The sequence below is a fragment of the Solanum verrucosum genome, unplaced genomic scaffold, assembly GCF_900185275.1.
Source record: "Solanum verrucosum unplaced genomic scaffold, falcon-dt-bn FXZP01000253.1, whole genome shotgun sequence".
Lineage (NCBI taxonomy): Eukaryota > Viridiplantae > Streptophyta > Magnoliopsida > Solanales > Solanaceae > Solanum > Solanum verrucosum.
Window position 1 is genome coordinate 392,059 of NW_026019984.1, and position 17,226 is coordinate 409,284.

Below are 17,226 nucleotides of genomic sequence, written 5' to 3' on the forward strand. Positions count from 1 at the left end.
TATAATAACTTTGATATAGTAAAATAAAAGTCGAGTGATCATCTGCGGGAAATTACTCCCCATTAGAAAAGTATTAGTCTATTTTGTTAATTAGTGATAGGGGAATCTTTTTTTTTTTTTTGTAATAGTGTAGTAATTTATAATTAATGAACCTACAGTCCTACCTACATATAATTTGTTGCTTTTTGTGGACTAAAAAATAGAGAACATAATAGGTGAAATTGTATGTACATGTATAAGTATAAAACTTTAGATGATTTGAATTCACTTAATATCATTAAGAATAATATATTGAATGGGATGACGAAGAAGAAAAAACCATGGCTTATGAAATCTCTTATTGTAGTCTTTTTAAATTTTATTTATTTAAGCATCATTTACCAAATAAAATAGTTTACAAAACAGAAACTAATAAATGTGAATTCAAACAATTATTGTTAAATTAAATTAAATCTCATTATATTTCCCCCAAAAAATCCACATTTTTACTATATTTGTGGAAGGTATTTTATTAAATATATAAAAATTTAAAATTATGCAATTCATATCATTTTTAATACACCAAACCAAATAATGCATAAGAAATGATATCCTCATAATTTATACATTGTATTTAACATTATTCTTATACACATTACCAAACGACCACCATCATGTGTAATTGTAAAAAAACATGATCAATAATTTGAACTCACTTTCCTTTTTAGTCAATTTCAAGAAAATGATTCATTTCTATATCTAATACTTTCTCTGTCCCTTGTTACTTGTCAACTTTTGAATTGATACACCTATTAAGAAAACAATGATTGACATAGTAAGTTTATCATTTTACCCTATTAATTATGAAGTGGGTGAATTAAAAATTTAAGATTTTCAAGAATTTCTACCTTTTCAAAAATAATTAATTGAGAGTATAATAGGTAATTTTTTTTTTATCCTTTCTTGAATTGTCAAATGGACAAGTAAAGAGGAAAATTGAACAAGAAATTTGGGCCCGGAGGGGGGGGGTAACAATCTAATTTTAAAATGTCTATTTTAGCATCGTATTTTAGATCAAAACATTTATATCTTTTTCTCAAATCTTGTATCAAATCAAACTACTCATTCCATTCACTTTTACTTGTCACTTATTCTTAAAATAAATTTTCATTTTTACTTGTCACTTTTGACATATCAAGAAAATACAATTTTTTTCATGTTTTACCCTTAGTATTAAATACATATACTTGGTAGTGTCGTAAATAGTGTACAATTTGAGTTTCCTGTTGTTCGCCTATCTACTCTAGTTGAGCATCTTGATTCCCTCATTAGAACGCAATTTTCCATATCATTTTTTAAAATTTAATACCAAAAAATATTACTCCCTCCGTTCCATTTTATATGTCACATTTTTACTTTGCACTTGCATTAAGAAATTATGTAACTTTACCCTTCTACCCTTATTTAATGTTTTTTTAAGTCAACTTTATAATAAATGATAAATAAATATATTTTCAAGATTAATTAACTACTCTATCAAGGTATAATAGATAAAATATGATAATTTATACATAAATTTTATAAAATGACAAATATTGTGGTCTAACTATTTATAGAAATGGATGACATATAAAATGGAACGGAAAGAGTAATTAGTAGAGATAGTGTGATAAAAAATACTTATATCAATAATTATTTTTTAATGACAGTATCAAGTCGAACAATGACAATAAAAATAAATAATTTTTTTTTCTTCTTAAATTTTGTGTCGAGTCAAATTATCGACTAACGATGAAAAGGTGTTTGACTAAGAGACATAAATTTTGTGAAGATATATCCAAATGAGTACAAATGTCTAACTAGTAATAAAGTACTTCAAAAAAGTGAAACGCCTGCCGGGTTATCTCGGCCCGTTATAAGTTAAAATCGCGGCAACAAATTTCAATTTTTAGGGATTTGTTGAAGTAGGGTTTTGCATCGGAGCGATTTGGGAGAAAATTTTTTGCTGTTTCATAGCAAGTGAAGCAAGTTCTATTGCACATTACAGTTATTTGGGGGTGTTTTAATGTAAGTTTCTTGACTTGTTATCACTGTAAATTCTTGGTTTGGATCGGATTTTTTTCTTTGGTGTTCATGGTGATGTTTTTTGTTTGATTTAACTGCAATGTTTGAGTTACTGACTACATGCATGGTGTAAAAATTGTTTTTTTTCACGATATGTAGAGTAATTGGAGAAGGTGTATTTGAATGTGGCATTTTTGGTTGATTTTGTTAGAATTTTGTGATGTTCTTGAGTTGGGATTTGCATAAACTGTCTAATCTGTGTGATTTTTTTAATCTTTTTTTTTGGGTTTTGAGTGAAATTGGATTTTTGAATTTAAGCTAGAAGTATGCACGCTCTTGTGAGCAGCAGATTTTGAAGTTGAAAACTTGAAACTTGAAATTTGAGTTTAGGAAGTTGGGATTTTCGGAACTTGAAGTAGTGTTTGGACATGCAGTTTTTGGAAGTTTTTTTTTTTTTTTGAAGACCTGATCCAAAATGTATGACCAAACAAATATTTGATGATAAATTTTCAAAATATATGGCCAAAAGCTAGCTTAAAGTCAGTTTTTTTGGGTTTATTCCATCTCTATTCAAAAGTGATATACAAGTATTGTTTCCATCAGAACGATTTAGGAGGAAATTTCTGCTGTTTCATAGCAGTGAACAAGTTCTAGCACATTACAGTTATTTGGAGGTGTTTTAAAGTATGTTTCTTGTTTGTTACCACTGTAAATTCTAGGTGGTCGGACAATTTCTTGGTGTTCATGGTGGTGTTTTTTTTCTCAAGGGTAACAACAATGTCGGTGTTACGGACCGCATGCATGGTGTAAAAATGTTTTCTTTTCACAATATTCAAGGTTGTTACTTGTATGAAGAGCAGTTGGAGAAGCTGGATCGGACTGTACCATATTTTTGCACTATTTTTAGTTGATTTTATATGTATTTGTCATGTTCTTGAGTTGGGGTTTGCACAAACTGTATATTTTTGTTTTGTTTGAGTGGAATTGGATTCTTGAAGTTGAGCTAAAATTATGCACTCTTAAATTCCCCTTTTTTGGTTTATTCCAGTTCTTTTCAGAACAGATATACAATATTGAGTTTTGCTACCAAGTGAATAGTTCAAATGTAGAAATTTTCTTTAACATTTTTCAACAGAGCTACGTTGTACCCTCATAACTGAAATGTTACCATTCTTCAAAAAAAGAAATGAGAGATGCTTTACCCCATATCTGCTGCTTAAAACTTATTATATGTCCTATTTTTATTTTTGACTAAGGACGTGTCTAGTACGAAGGAAAATGTTTTTATGGAAAATGATGGGGTATTACTTATTTTATTTTGTTTGTAAGTAAGCAAAAAAAAATTATCCCAAGAGCATTTATATAGTAAAATCTATCAAAATATCATGGGAGTGGGGGTGGCGGGGGTGGGATGGTCAATAGGTGGGGGTTGGGGATGTTGGGTGGGTGGGGAGGAGACAATGAACATGGAGGGTCACTATGGAACTTGTTTTCCTTCCTTTCATCAGGGAAGTCATTTTCCTCATTTAAGGAACTTGTTTTCGTAGAGAAATGTTTTTCAAAGTCTTTTGACTAACCAAACCAAACACACCTAAATCCTTTCAGAGCTTACATGCTGGCAGATAGACTTTAGGGATAAGCTAATCTTGCTGTTGAATAGTGATACCCTGATAGCACACAGGGGATTGCTTTGGTATAAGTGATTGAACTAGATCCTTTTGAAATTTAGGTCAAGATAATTTGTTTTGTGATCAGTTAACTTTCTCAAAAAAATAATAATTTGTTGGAACAATAATTTGCATGTAGGAAATAACTATTTGTAATTTTTCTGAGAGATGGGGCATGTAGCTAAATTTTGGGTCGGGTAAACTGATTCCAAGTCAATGAAATGGCTTCCAGGATAATTGTCAATTTGACATTTACTGGATTTTTCAGTGGGCTTGAGCAAATTTGGATAGAGCCTTGTTGCAGGATGGCTTTTAATCTCGCACCCTTTTATTTTTCAGCATCAATTGTTGTCGGGCGCATTAGTTTTTCTGCATCAGATTACTACATCTTTTAGTACTTGGAATAGTAAGAATTGTCTGACGTAATTTGAGGTTTATTTATCACAGCTTAAGATGGCTATTGATGCTGGATCCGGGAGCAAAAGTAGGGATAATGATAGTAATAACTCAAAAAACAAACTGGTTAGTAAAGGATCATCAAGTTTTGACTCGGGAAAGACAGATAGATCCACAAGATCCTCGGTCAAGGAAGCCTCATCTAAACAAATGGATTTAACCCCTGCAAGTAAACGGAAGTCTGAGCGCCTTGAGAAGCGGACCCCATCCATGCCTCCTGCTAAGAAGAAGTCTGCGGGACTTGAACAACAGAACACTCCAAGCCCTTTAAGAAGGTCTGAAAGGTGCTCTACTTCGTCAAGATCAAAGTACTTAGGCACAGAATCCAATTCGTCTAGTATAAAGAAGGAGAAACAAGAGAAGATTGTGAAGAATCTGACAATGGAATCTGAAAGTGTAAGCACTACCAAGAAGAATACTACAACACCTATTGATTTAAAAAGGAAAAAAACGGATGGCAGAACTTCCAAGTTATTATTCAAAAAACAAAAGAAAGAAGGTACTGCATCAGTAGGCCAATCGTTCTCTTGAAATTCTCATTTTCTTATTACTGTTATTCTTCTCCTTTTTTGTTGTTGAAAGGACGTAGTTCTTGAGTCAACCATATTCAATAGATTATCCTCCTATTAGTGTATGTTTGTTGCACCATATATTTAGCTGTTTTTAGATGAACATAGTCTTGCGGATTGATTACATGTGGCACCTAATTTATATGTTTTTATTGGGTTCAGATGCTTGTGAAGATGATGGTACTGATGGGGAGCATGGTACTAAATCTCAATCGAGTCTGTTGCATGAGGCAGACCTGGTTGAGCCCGAAGAAAGAAGAATGCTATACAATGAGCAGAAAAGCCTCCATATCCATCTGAAAGCTGAGATGGCAAAACTTTTTGGAGTGATAAAAGTTTCGGTATTGACTTATACATTACATGTCTTATATTTTTATTTTATTTTTATCAGTATCCCATTGAAGGGAATGCTAATATCATATCTACAAAATGGTGTAAAATGTGTTTACTCTGGGAAATGTCGCAAGGGTCAGTTATCTGTTCAGGTGAGAGGAGTACGTCCTGGTTAAGTTACCTCAGGTGTTAACTAGAGCTTTATTAGTGGTTTAAACCAAATTATCTGTGTAGTAGAACATTTAGGAGAAACGTACTCGAATGCTCGTGTTTGCTGTTGTAACTCTTTCCTTAAAGCTTCCGTATCATTCACTTCTTGAATTTTTTCACTTAAAAAGACTAAATTATTTCAGCTTCCGGTTAAGGGAGTCAAAATGCATTGACCAAAAGATTGAGTGCGCTGCAGTCTGAGAACGAACTTCCTTCAATAGCTGTCAATGAAGTTGTCTTGTGTTCTACAATTGATTTGATCTTACCTAAATCAGTGCTATATTTTTCAATAACGAAGGTGTTCAATTGAGTGATCTTAGATTTTATTGTTCTCCCATTATCCTTTAGTTTGCCATTAGCTCAAATATTCTTCTATTATTTTATTAAAGCTATTTCCATTTGGCTGTTCTGTCTTCCTAACTTAGAACATGTTTGGTTTTCCAAACTTCCCTAAAATGCGCCAGCACCCTAACCTGAAAATGAATCTTATACAACAGTTTGTTGATCCTTTCCTGTTGCATTTCGTTCCCTTACCCCTCTTATGATCTTTAGGTTCCTCAAAGATGCTTTTGAAAAGCATTTTGTGTTGCTTACAACTCATTCTTAAGAAGTTCATCTTGCCCTTCCTAATCTGCTATGAGGAACCTCATGCCATCTATAGTTTGTTCCGTTTCTCTTTCCCATTCTTTGTTCTTTTTATTTTATAAAATGGGTGGGGTTTTGGGTGGTGATGGGGGGCTGGTATGAAATCTCATTAGAAAAACTGAAGTTATGTTTGTGATGATTATAAAGGAAAATGAAAAAAGGTACTTTGGCAAGATTGCCATACTCAACATTGAACTTGTAATTACTCCTTTTAAATAAACTAAGGATTGGCACCCTAGTCATGACCTCCCAGTCATTTGCTTTGTGTTGATATGGCTCTAAAATCTAAATACAGGAAGTCATCAAACATACTGCGGAAAAATTTCTGGAATATATTATGGAGAATCATCATGTTAGTAGGGAGCCGGAAACAATTTTACAGGCTTTCCAGATATCTCTGGTTAGCATTTTTTTCTCATCCACTTCCAATATCTCTTTGCCTGTTTTATTATGTTTCAATAAAGTACTTCTGACATATTTTGTATTTTAAGCACAAATGATTTCGTTATCTTTCCTTATTTTCTATGCAGTGGAGGCTGTCTCTTAGAAACTGCCCGAGACTTGACAAATCTGAATTTAGTTATATTTGAGGAGATCCATATTCATTTAGCTTTTGGAACTTATCGACCTTTAGAGAAGACATTGTATATTAAAATATATAGGGTATTGGATTTCAGAATGTAGGTTGAGCCGGAGCTTTATTGAGATCTAGTAGTTAGAAAAAAAGTACTTCAATTTCTTTAACCTTTCTAAAAAAAAAGAAGAAGAGTACTTCAAGTGCCAAACATTTCTTTTGGGCGTGGGACTTTTGGAATGCATAGATTGGATGCTTCACTTCATAAGTGCTACTTCCTCTGTTTCAATTATGTCTTACTTTTCTTTTTTAGTCTCTTTTAAAAAGAATGCCTCTTGCACCCAAGGGTGTGGCCGCCTAGTGGTCAATGAAGTGGGTTGAGCGTCATGAGGTCTCAGGTTCACATCCCAGCAGAGACAAAACACTTAGATGATTAATTCTCATCTGTTCTAGCCTTGGTGGATAGAATTGCCTGGTACCTATTGTTAGTGGGAGGTACCCTACCCTCTGTGCAAGCTGGTGGCGCCACCATGGTTATCAAATAAAGAAAAGAATGTCTCTTTCCTAATTTGGTAACTCTACTTTTAAAATTCCAGTAACACCCTTACCATCATTATTGTTACCTTTCTTAAAAAAAAAGAACATCATTACCATCAATTAGCTAATGCACTGAACATGGACCCATTGGATTTATAAAGAGTTAGTTGTGATTCTTCTATCGGGTGGAGAAGTCGATGAATGTTTATAAGTAAAGATTACAACTTGTTAAATTTTTTCAACGTTTGTCACTTTTAACTTCTTTTCCATTTTGTTGTACGCCCCCCCCCCCCCCCCCCCCCCCCCCATATTACAATAATTGCTAGCCCATGAAAGGTATCGGCAGATAATTTCAACAAAGAATTTTCCCTTTTAGCATCAACATATTCGAGTGCAAGTCCATAAGATAAACATAGACTTAATATTCACAACTTTTTATGTGCATGAGTCTCTACAAATAGGATAAAACTACTTAAACTAAATAACTGTTGTGTCTCTAAATGTATGAGTCTAATAAAAAAGGGGTTATACAAAAGATACAACATGCCAAGGCTACAAAATAGGAACAACAAACTTTACAAAAAGGATATTTTCCTAGTAACATTGAATTGCTTATATCCCATATCACCTTTGAATTAGAGTGTTAGCTTCATTAACTACATCAATATCATAACAAAGTTGAATCAGAAGACTTCTTCCTTCTCGTTCCTTCCTCATGTGTCACACTTTGTAGTTGTTTCCACCTTTAGCTTTCGTCACCTCAACCATGCAAGGTTGCAAAGTTAAAAACATGTGATTGAGTCGTTCCACTTTCATCTCATTAAAAGATGTTTCAACTGCATTTATCCACTCATCAATAGTTAAGTTTAAAGGTGTCTTTTGATATTGAAACTTGAAGGGATCTAATAGGTCCAAAGAATTCGAGGTTTAAAATATACAAAACTATATTATTGGGAGATTAAAAAAGCATAGCTGAATATCAATTCCACCTTTGTGAACAACTTCATTAAATTCTATATTGTTGACGTTAATGTCAGGTCTTGCATTTTCTTTTTGAATAAAAATAAGAGCATTTGACTCTAGAAGAACTTTTTTGATTAAGCAAGCCCTAGTGATATCTTTAGTCATAGATAAAATAAGTTTCATTTTCTAAGTTCCTGCTGTTCGATTTTTGCTATTCCGTTTAGCTGCCTCCTTGACCACAAAAGGAAAGATCCATGTTTTTCCTGAAAACCTCTTGATTCCATTCTAATCAAATCTAGGACGTTCAACATCAGCCATAAACACAACTTTTGTAATGAAGTTCTTACTTTTGCATGATATGTATATGGGTTGGAACTCTTCTCGTTCAGGGAGAAGGTAGTACTTTTCATAGTTCTTTGATAGGAAAAATCATTTTCATTAATGTTAAATACATTAAACATATCTAAAAACATTGAATTTTAATAGAGCGTATCTGGATCAATCATTGATAGACCAATTTTTTCTTGATGACAAGGGAAACCCTCTGCAGCTACCCTTCGGATGCGCACCGGGTAAAACCCCCACTCCTATGCAATAACTCGCAAACCACACAAAAGAGGTAACCCGCATTAGGCAAGTTCGGTGCGACGAGCTTGGCCCAGAAGGCAAACCCCTTGCTTTCGCTAGCAAGGGATTTCGAACTTGAGACCTCCAACATGGAAGTCCCAAGTCCAAACCACTGGCCAGCCCGAAGGGTCATTGATCGACCAAATTGGACCTTTACCTTTTCATTTCCTCCATCATATGAGGCTTTATAGCATTCGTATGTTCCCTATTAGCACCTTCCTTGGATATGTCGAAAAAGTGTCGCTGTTAACATGTCGATGGCACAAGCTAAAGATCAAACATCCGTTCGACGGTGAAGAGGAGTTATCTTTACCAGATTAATATCGATTTGAATTCGTTTTCTCCCAACTCTATGTACAAGATTTGATCACACATCTACTGTAGTGCCATTGGCGATGCATAAACCTTGTCTGCTTCCAAATACGTCCCAGAGCACGGTCTGAAGTGTGAAACAATATCACAGCTTACTTTAAAGATACATGTGGAACATCCCCTCCTTTTCTTTCTTTCAAAATCCATTCACATTAGCTTGATGTTCCTCAATTGTTTGTCTTGCTTTTCCCGTAAGTCTGATTGTAAGTAGGCCTTTGGTCATGTTTCATTGTGCAAATAGAAAAAAATAGTTTTTGTTTTCAAAGTGAAAAGTGATATTTGAAAATTGGAGTTGTGTTTGACCATGAAATAAATTAGTGTTGTTTTTGAATTTTTGTGAGTAATTTGAAGTGAAAACAACTTTTTGTTGTTTTTAGAATTTCTGAAAATTCTTGAAAAAGTGAAAACAAACTTCTTCAGAATTTTACGGCCAAACATGAAAGTGAACAATTTTCATGGCCAAACACCCCAATTTTCTTTTTGATAAGATAAATAATTTTATTAACATTTGGGGGGAAACCTCGTATACAAGCCATATACCAAAAGAAAAGAACCTACATCAATTGGGACCTCCCAAGTACATCAAAAAGAAACTAGGGACAAAACACTACTCTGCATTTTTAAAAAAACTAGTTTCTTCCCTTCGCCCTCCTATTCCTCTCTTTCTAAATGACGCACATGATTGCTAAGGGGGCAATGCACCACGCCCTCCGTCTTTCCTTTACCCTTCTATGAGTCCAAATTTGCAAGACCTCCTTCACTATACCTGACATGACCCATTGCATCCTAAGCAAATTTATGGAATAAGGGCTACCCTCCAGAACTGACTAGTCACGTTACAATGCAAAAGAAGATGATCTACACTTCCACCAACACTTTTACACATGAAACACCAACTGGCATAGGTGATTCTCCTCTTTCTCAGCTTCTCTGTTGTTCATAACACACCCTTGCCGCCAACATACAAAGACCTTGGTGCTCTAGGATCCAAATGGAGTCGCGGGGGAAGGTACCTTCATCTCTCACTAGCATCCTCTTATAAAAGGAGCTAACAATGAATAATCCGTCATCACTCTCCAGCCACTTCAGGAAATCCAATAAGTTGTTTGGCATGTCCAGGCCATACAAAAGCTCTATCAAATTGTGAAATTCTTCCACCTACCAATCATGAAGGTTCCTTTTGAACACCCTCGTGAGACCTACAAAATTTGTTGGACTGTCATCTCTTTGGCAAGAAATGCGATAGAAATTAAGAAATGCTTCCTTCAACTCGATCTCCCTGCACCACTTATGTGCCCAAAAACTAATCCTAGTTCCATCCCAAGCTTATATGAGATATTTCTGACTGTAAGTTATTCATTGCTTTAGATTTGCAGCATATAATAGGAACTAAAATAGGGATGAAGTTAAGAATCCAGAATACAACTGTGAAACTGTACAAGAAAAGGTGAATTTTCTCTATCTCTCTCTATAAATACATAATCTTGTCAGTGAACGAAAAAAGGGGAAAAGGCTAAGAACACCCTTAGACTTGTTTTGAGTTACCAGTTACACACTTATACTTTGCGAGGGTCCTATGACCCCCCAGACTAATTTTAGCTATTTGCTGAGGTGTCAAGGGAGCAAGAAACACAAATATAAAAACAATTATATTTGCATTTAATTTTCCTTTCTCTTTTCCGTTCTTTCTCTTTTCTTAGACTTCTCATTTTTCGTTTTCATAGGTTGAAATGAAGATTGGGTTAAAATACTCCATAGTCACAGTTATAGAAGCATATTTCTACGTTTCCCTAATTAAATATTCCTAATTATGGAACTGAGGAATTGACAAAACAAATTGATTAATATTGTGAAACCCTACAACAAAAAGTCAACCTCCAAAAAGCCCAGATTTTAAATTGGTATTTGCTGAAACTGCATATGCCATCTGGATAGAAAGGAATGTCAGGATATATGAACAACAGGTTGTGGATGAGATTAGATTGACTAGAAATATTGCTTATGCTTGTAAATCATGGCTTGTAAAGTCATAGTTCCTGTTGAGTTCTGATGAGGAGTCTGGTAGATAGCAGTAGGATGGGATGGTGTTATAAATGAGACTAAGCTGGCTGAGCTTGATTTGTAATTCAGATTCGGGTGATTATTGAAAAAAAGTTAGTTACTTAAAAAAAAAAAGTCAACCTCCATATATGTAAATGACTGATTAAGATAATTAACTCCTTTGATATTTTCCAAACTTAAACCCAATTAGATTTGTACCGTGAGTTCAATTTCAACCCAAGAAAACTTAAACAAAGAAGACTTCCCGATAAGGAACAAAACCCATTGCAGATGTCGATTTAACGGGAAAAAGACCAGAATATTTACACAAGGGACTAATTTTCCTATTAACTTTTTTTCCCCTGTTATAGTGCTGCAAAAATGGTGGAATGGTCGCGTATGCCGATTAAAATTTGTATTTTATTACCGACAACGCGAAAAAATGGAGCAGTTGCAGTTGCCTTTTGTTATCTCAAAGAAGGTGGATATGTCGTTGATGGTGGGTGGTTCATGGTCGCTCTTTTGGGTCTTCTGGTGGTGCAATGGATGGAGTGCTTGGTCTTTGTAGTACTGTCCGAAGGGTGAAATGTCGATAAGGGAAAAAGAAAAAGAAAAAGAAAAAGAAAGAGAATCAGGAAACAAATATAAAAAAACAGAAAAATAATAAGAAAAACTATATATTTTAATTATATTTTATTAAAATATATATGTGGCAGCGCGTGATATACACCACTTAACTTGGATTTGGGTGTGTACTAGGTAAATAAAACAAATCATAAATCAAAATTTGCTTAGTCTTTTAATAGATGAAGTTATAAACATTGTTAAGGAAAAAACATTTTGTGATTCCTTTGTTATGATTATGGCATGCAATGAGTTTAATTAGAGAAACATGATTAGTGAGGATTCATATAACCGACCTGAACTTGTTTGGGATTGAGGTATAGTGTTTGTTTGGAGGTGAGGAATATAGCTGACCCAATTTGTTTGGACTGAGGATTAGTTTTGTTGTATATGCAAGTAACTCTAGGTATTGATTATTCCCAATACTCCTTTTGTCCCAATTTATGTTTCAATACTTTGTTTTTTAGTTTGTCCTATAAAGGTCATAATTCCTTATTTAGAAACAATTTAACTTTAATTTTCTCATTTCACTGTAGGTATAAATTATTCCCAATATTCCTTTTGTCCCAATTTAAGTTTCAATACTTTACTTTTTAGTTTATCCTATAAAGAAGGTCATAGTTCCTTATTTAGAAACAATTTAACTTTAATTTTCTCATTTCACCCTTAATGAGATTATTTATAGTTAGTCACACAAATTTCAATGGCTTCTTTTTGGACCACAAGTTTCAAAAGTCTTTCTGTCTTTTTCAAACTGTATGTCTAGTCAAACACTGCCACATAAATTGGGACATAGTAAGTATTATTTTGCACAACAATGGACTTTTATACTGGCATCACAGTTCTCACGGAAAAAAGAAGAGAAAAATAATACTATTTACTTGTTAAGGTCACAAGTTTTAACATGCTCAATTTTTTCTAATGGTAAAGTAGTTTGTGTGTATGAAAGCTTGAGGAAAAGGGTTTGTCTCAGTTCATGACTCTTCTTGCAGCTTGAGATGTCTTTAAAGTAGCCTTAAATTTACATGTTGATTTTACTATCGTTGTGTTCTTATTGCTGTTAATTTACTGTAATTTACAGTCTTGGGCTGCAGCTTCAATCTTAAAGGAAAAGATTGACAAAGACGATATATTCTTGCTCGTAAAACAACGGCTAGAGTTCAGATGCACTAAAGAAGAGGCAAACAATGTCTATCTGAAGCTGCGTTCCTTAAAGAAGATGTTTTTGCGGAGATTGGATCCGAGCGGTAATGCTTCAAGCTCTTCAAGATATTCTATATCACCAGTGAAATCTGTTGGAGAAGAACCATATAAGGAAAGCATATCACAAGCTGCAATATCTGCCCCACTGAATGTGGAAACTGATATCATAGACAGGTTACAAGATAATGAGTTAAGTGGAGAAGGCACTGTGACTCCTACAGAAAAACTTAGGGATAGTCAAAGGGAAAAGGTCATTAAGGAGGTTCAGTGTGGACATGGCAAACGAATGTCCATGCGGGAACAAGAGGAACACGAGAAAATTGAGGAGTTCCATAGAATCTGGGAGAAGAAAAATGAAGTGCTAGAGGAGGAGTGCAGACTGGAGATAGCTGTTCTTCGCGCTATACATGGTGAGACTGCAGCAACAAAGGATGGACAAAAATCATTAGAAACTAAGTTTGCAAAGAAAATTGAAGTGCACACACGCCTAAAGGACCAGCAACTGAAAGAGCTTAAGGCTAAATACTCTGCTATGAGGAATGAGGAAATGCAGAAGGTTTCATCGCAGCAGACCAGAGAAAACTCCTCTGGTAGGGGCCATGATTCTGGAGACGAGATGGAGTGCTCTCAGGAAAATTTAAATGTCTCTGACAGTATTCCTAAGACAGCTGTCTCTGCCTTGCAGGGTGACATGGCAGCATCTGATGCACCTGCATCTTCTCCAGCAGCGTGCCATGTTCTTCCTGTTCAATCTACTAATGTTTTAGCAGCTTCAGTTTCAGATGAGCTAGCTGAGATCACATCCATGGGGAGTGAATCAGTTTCTGCTGTTAAGCAGTCTAATGAAGCCGGTAATTCAGGTGACAGTGAAGAGGAAAATGCTTGCAAGGTTCCTCTGTCTCCCAAAGAACATACTGGTGAAGTTGCATTGGACAAACAAAGTAGAGTTTGTTTGGAAGTATCTGAAGTTGCTCTTAATGAAGCTGTTGGACATGATAAAATATCTGAAGTAAATAACACTATTCAAGAATTGGTTACAGAAAATAATTCTTTTTTGCCAAATGTTGTTGGAAACCAGAGAGACAAAGTTAGCCCCATTGACGGAAACCCAATAACTCCAGATGAATTACCAGCAGACATGCCTTGTGTAGCAGCAGTTCCTACTTCAGATGATGCTAGTTCTTTACCGCAAAATCCAGTATGTTTGTTTTTGTTTTGCACGTTTATATGATGCATGTGTTGGATCATCCTGTTGTCTGTTTAGGTTCTAAATCTGGACACAAGTAGTTTAGGGGTTTCCCTGGGAAAGTTAAAATATCTTTAACTAGAGGATGTGTATTCTGTCTCGTAAAGTAAGTTAGTGTTATCTCAGGTGTCTTTCCACTTATATCTCCCAAAAATCGTGTACATGTTGTGCAAGCACATGCATTTTCTTTCAATGAGTTATGGATATAATCAGACTGATTTGTTATTGATAGTTTTTCACTTATGCTGGATCAGGTAAATTTAGATGAATGTTCCCGTTCTTCAGGAGATAATGGAACACACAATAACGATATGCCACCTGGTGAAAACCAGATTGAAATGCAAACTGAACTTGTTTCTGGACATAATATAAACAACACTTCTGAAGCAATTTTAGCTGGCAATTGTGAGCAACATCATAGAGTAGATGATGGTGTTCCCGTTGCCGCTCACCATACTCGCAGGGAGTCTGCACCTCAAGCCCACGATGAAAGAAACTCTATTCCAATCCCTGGATCCTCTCCCCATGCAGCAGGACCTTCACATCAAGCTGTTTCTCCAGCTGGGGAAAATCTGGAGCCTTGTGCATCTGTTCAGTCAGACGTTAGGGTTACCCACAATCAATCTTTCTTACCAGCAGTGAGTAGATTGCATCCTCAATCAACTACGAATCCGTGTGTATGTTCTCAGAATACTGAAACTGTGTTTCAAGTGGTTCAGGGTTCTGCTGAACTTCCTAGTCAAGTAATCTCTCAGACTAACACTAATGTTGCCTTTGTTCAGGGATCCGTGCGTCCTGCCCATCAGATGGCCACTTGTAATTTAGCTCTTCCTTTCCATGCGGACCCTCTTCATATAGAATGGGAAAGAATACATAAAGAAAAAGAACAAGTGACAAAGGGCCTTGAGGATATGGTTTGTGTCCAATATCCTCCATGATTATAACTCAGGACTCCATGCATCATTTTATTAACCTGTTTTCCTCTCTTTGAACAGAAATTGCATTTGAGATCTGAGTGCAAGAAAGAGATAGAGGAGGCTATAGCACCAATCCGTAAGAAATATGATTTAAAGCTTCAGGAGGTGGAGGCAGCATATCTTTTGAAGAAGAAGGAGCTTGATATGAATCAGAACAAAATTCTCATGAATAAAGCTCTAGTTGATGCTTTCAGATTTACATTCATGGATGTCAAAATTTCTGATCTTCCAGGTATACAGCAAAGTATTTTAATTGTGTATTATGTGTTCCTAAACATTAGTTGTATATTTCCTGTTTACAACAAAATACCCAGTGTTATCCCACACGTGGAGTTTTGGGGAGGGTGGTGTGTACGCAGACTTACCCCTACCTTATAAAGGTAGAGAGGGCTCTATATTTGCTGTTTACCGACATTAATTATGACATAGGGGAATTGTGTTGTTGACTTCAACTTTTTTTGTGGCCCCAAAACACATATTGTTCAACATATCTAACAGCTAAATCTTGTTGATTAAATCTCGTTCTTGGAATGAACCATGATCTCTACCTCGCAAGCTTAATGTCTTTAGTCGAATTCTATATCTTTCTGAGGCCTCATGTATCTCAAACTACAACCCAGAATTCTTTGCTATTTCTTGAAGTTGTGTTATTTGATGCTTCAGATTGCTAATTTCCTTATAGTATACACGTGTACTTGGTTTGTATCTAGTTCAAAGGCCCACAAAAAACTCATTTTTATCTAATTATAAGGATTGTGCATCACATGTATAATTTTCGGCAATTAACACAACATGAAAAACTTGATTTTAGTATCTATCGTTTCTTTCCAGTTGTGCCTCCTGGTTATATGCCGCATCCAGATCAGGTACGGCAGCAGCAGAGTTTAAGATCTTCCACAATCAGTGGTTCATCCTCAGCTCGCCAACCTGTGGAGTCCCAGCAGACTGCTATCTCATCTTCACCAGTTGCTAATGGTTCAGTACAATCTGCAGAAGCTTGTTTGCCTCCATTAAGATCTTCATCTGTTGCTGGTTCATGTTCATGTAGCCAACCTGCTGCTGTTAGTCGTTCAACCACATTTTCTGCAGGAAGTATAAGCAGGCCGCCGCCTATCATTAGTGCAATCACTCCTTCCAGGGGTAATCATCGATTAGGTGGCGAAGTTCGTGCTCCAGCTCCACATCTTCAGCGTTTCAAGGGACCAACATCAACGTCTGTTAACAGTCCGTCAACCCTTCCAAATGGCATGCCAGTTCATCCACGACCCGTTTACGTGGCTGCATCTCTTCGATCAACACTGCAAAATCCAATACAGCCACCCATAGTGCAACAATTACCTGTAAATCTTTCTGATTCTAGGAATACGTCCTTGGACCATGGACTTGGAGGACTGCCTGCTATACAAAATCCATCTCTCTCAGCACGGGAACTGCTTCAAGAAATGGAGAATCGATCTCGTGCAAACAGGCCTAATTTTATGCCACCTTTACCAGATATAGGCTGTAACTTTGATTCATTAGACCTATCTGATTTTCATTCACTGGGCAGTGTACAGAGAGGTCCTATCTCTTCAGAGCCAGCTACTAATGTAAGTTCTGTTGTTTGTGTGTCCGATGATGACTGAACTATTGGATAATGAAGTGGATTTGCTTGTGTATTTGTGGGTTTGTGGGTCAGCTCTTCTATCTGTATGTATAGAAACTTCCTTTTTAGAAAAATGAAAAATGCAGAATGGAAAAGAAAGCTGTCAGAGGACATTAACAGAGGTCTAACCAAATTTAACCTAGGGAGAGGAGGCTTTGGGGAAATATCTGGGTACGCATCTCTTCTCCACCTGCTCTATATTTTTAGGGTTCATGAGTAACACAGCTTTATATGCTCCTATTATCTGTCTGTATTTTTATTGGAATATCATCGTTTAGATAGATTACGCATGAATGCTTAGGTTTCTCATAATCCCATGTTTCTGAATCTTTGAATGTAGCTAGGCATGCTTAATTCATTGTACCTCGACACTGCCAAAGCTGATTTCATTTACATTATAATTCCGGGGAAGTTGGTTTTGAACTGTGCAAGTGTACTATCTCATGATCTGAACCTTTCTGGAGCTGATTTTCACTTTATATAATTTGGCTTTTT

The 17,226-nt window shown here is 35.7% G+C and overlaps 1 protein-coding gene across 1 annotated transcript; it reads left to right on the forward strand.

Moving 5' to 3' along the window:
- The first annotated feature begins 1,880 nt into the window (after positions 1-1,880).
- LOC125818172 (helicase protein MOM1-like) lies at positions 1,881-16,904 on the forward strand. Its single transcript, XM_049497713.1, has 10 exons — positions 1,881-2,046; positions 4,158-4,680; positions 4,898-5,076; positions 6,219-6,323; positions 12,742-14,061; positions 14,364-14,786; positions 14,892-15,023; positions 15,105-15,318; positions 15,918-16,675; positions 16,801-16,904. The coding sequence occupies exons 2-10, from the start codon at positions 4,164-4,166 to the stop codon at positions 16,846-16,848; spliced, it is 3,696 nt and encodes a 1,231-aa protein (XP_049353670.1). The 5' UTR covers positions 1,881-2,046; positions 4,158-4,163; the 3' UTR covers positions 16,849-16,904.
- The last annotated feature ends 322 nt before the right edge of the window (positions 16,905-17,226 follow it).

Excerpts from the sequence above, each read along its gene's own strand:
- LOC125818172 (XM_049497713.1), top strand. The coding sequence starts at position 4,164 with ATGGCTATTGATGCTGGATCCGGGAGCAAAAGTAGGGATAATGATAGT. Across the intron at positions 6,324-12,741 it reads AGGCTTTCCAGATATCTCTG|TCTTGGGCTGCAGCTTCAAT; the intron begins GTTAGCATTTTT and ends TGTAATTTACAG. Across the intron at positions 16,676-16,800 it reads CTTCAGAGCCAGCTACTAAT|AAAAATGAAAAATGCAGAAT; the intron begins GTAAGTTCTGTT and ends CTTCCTTTTTAG.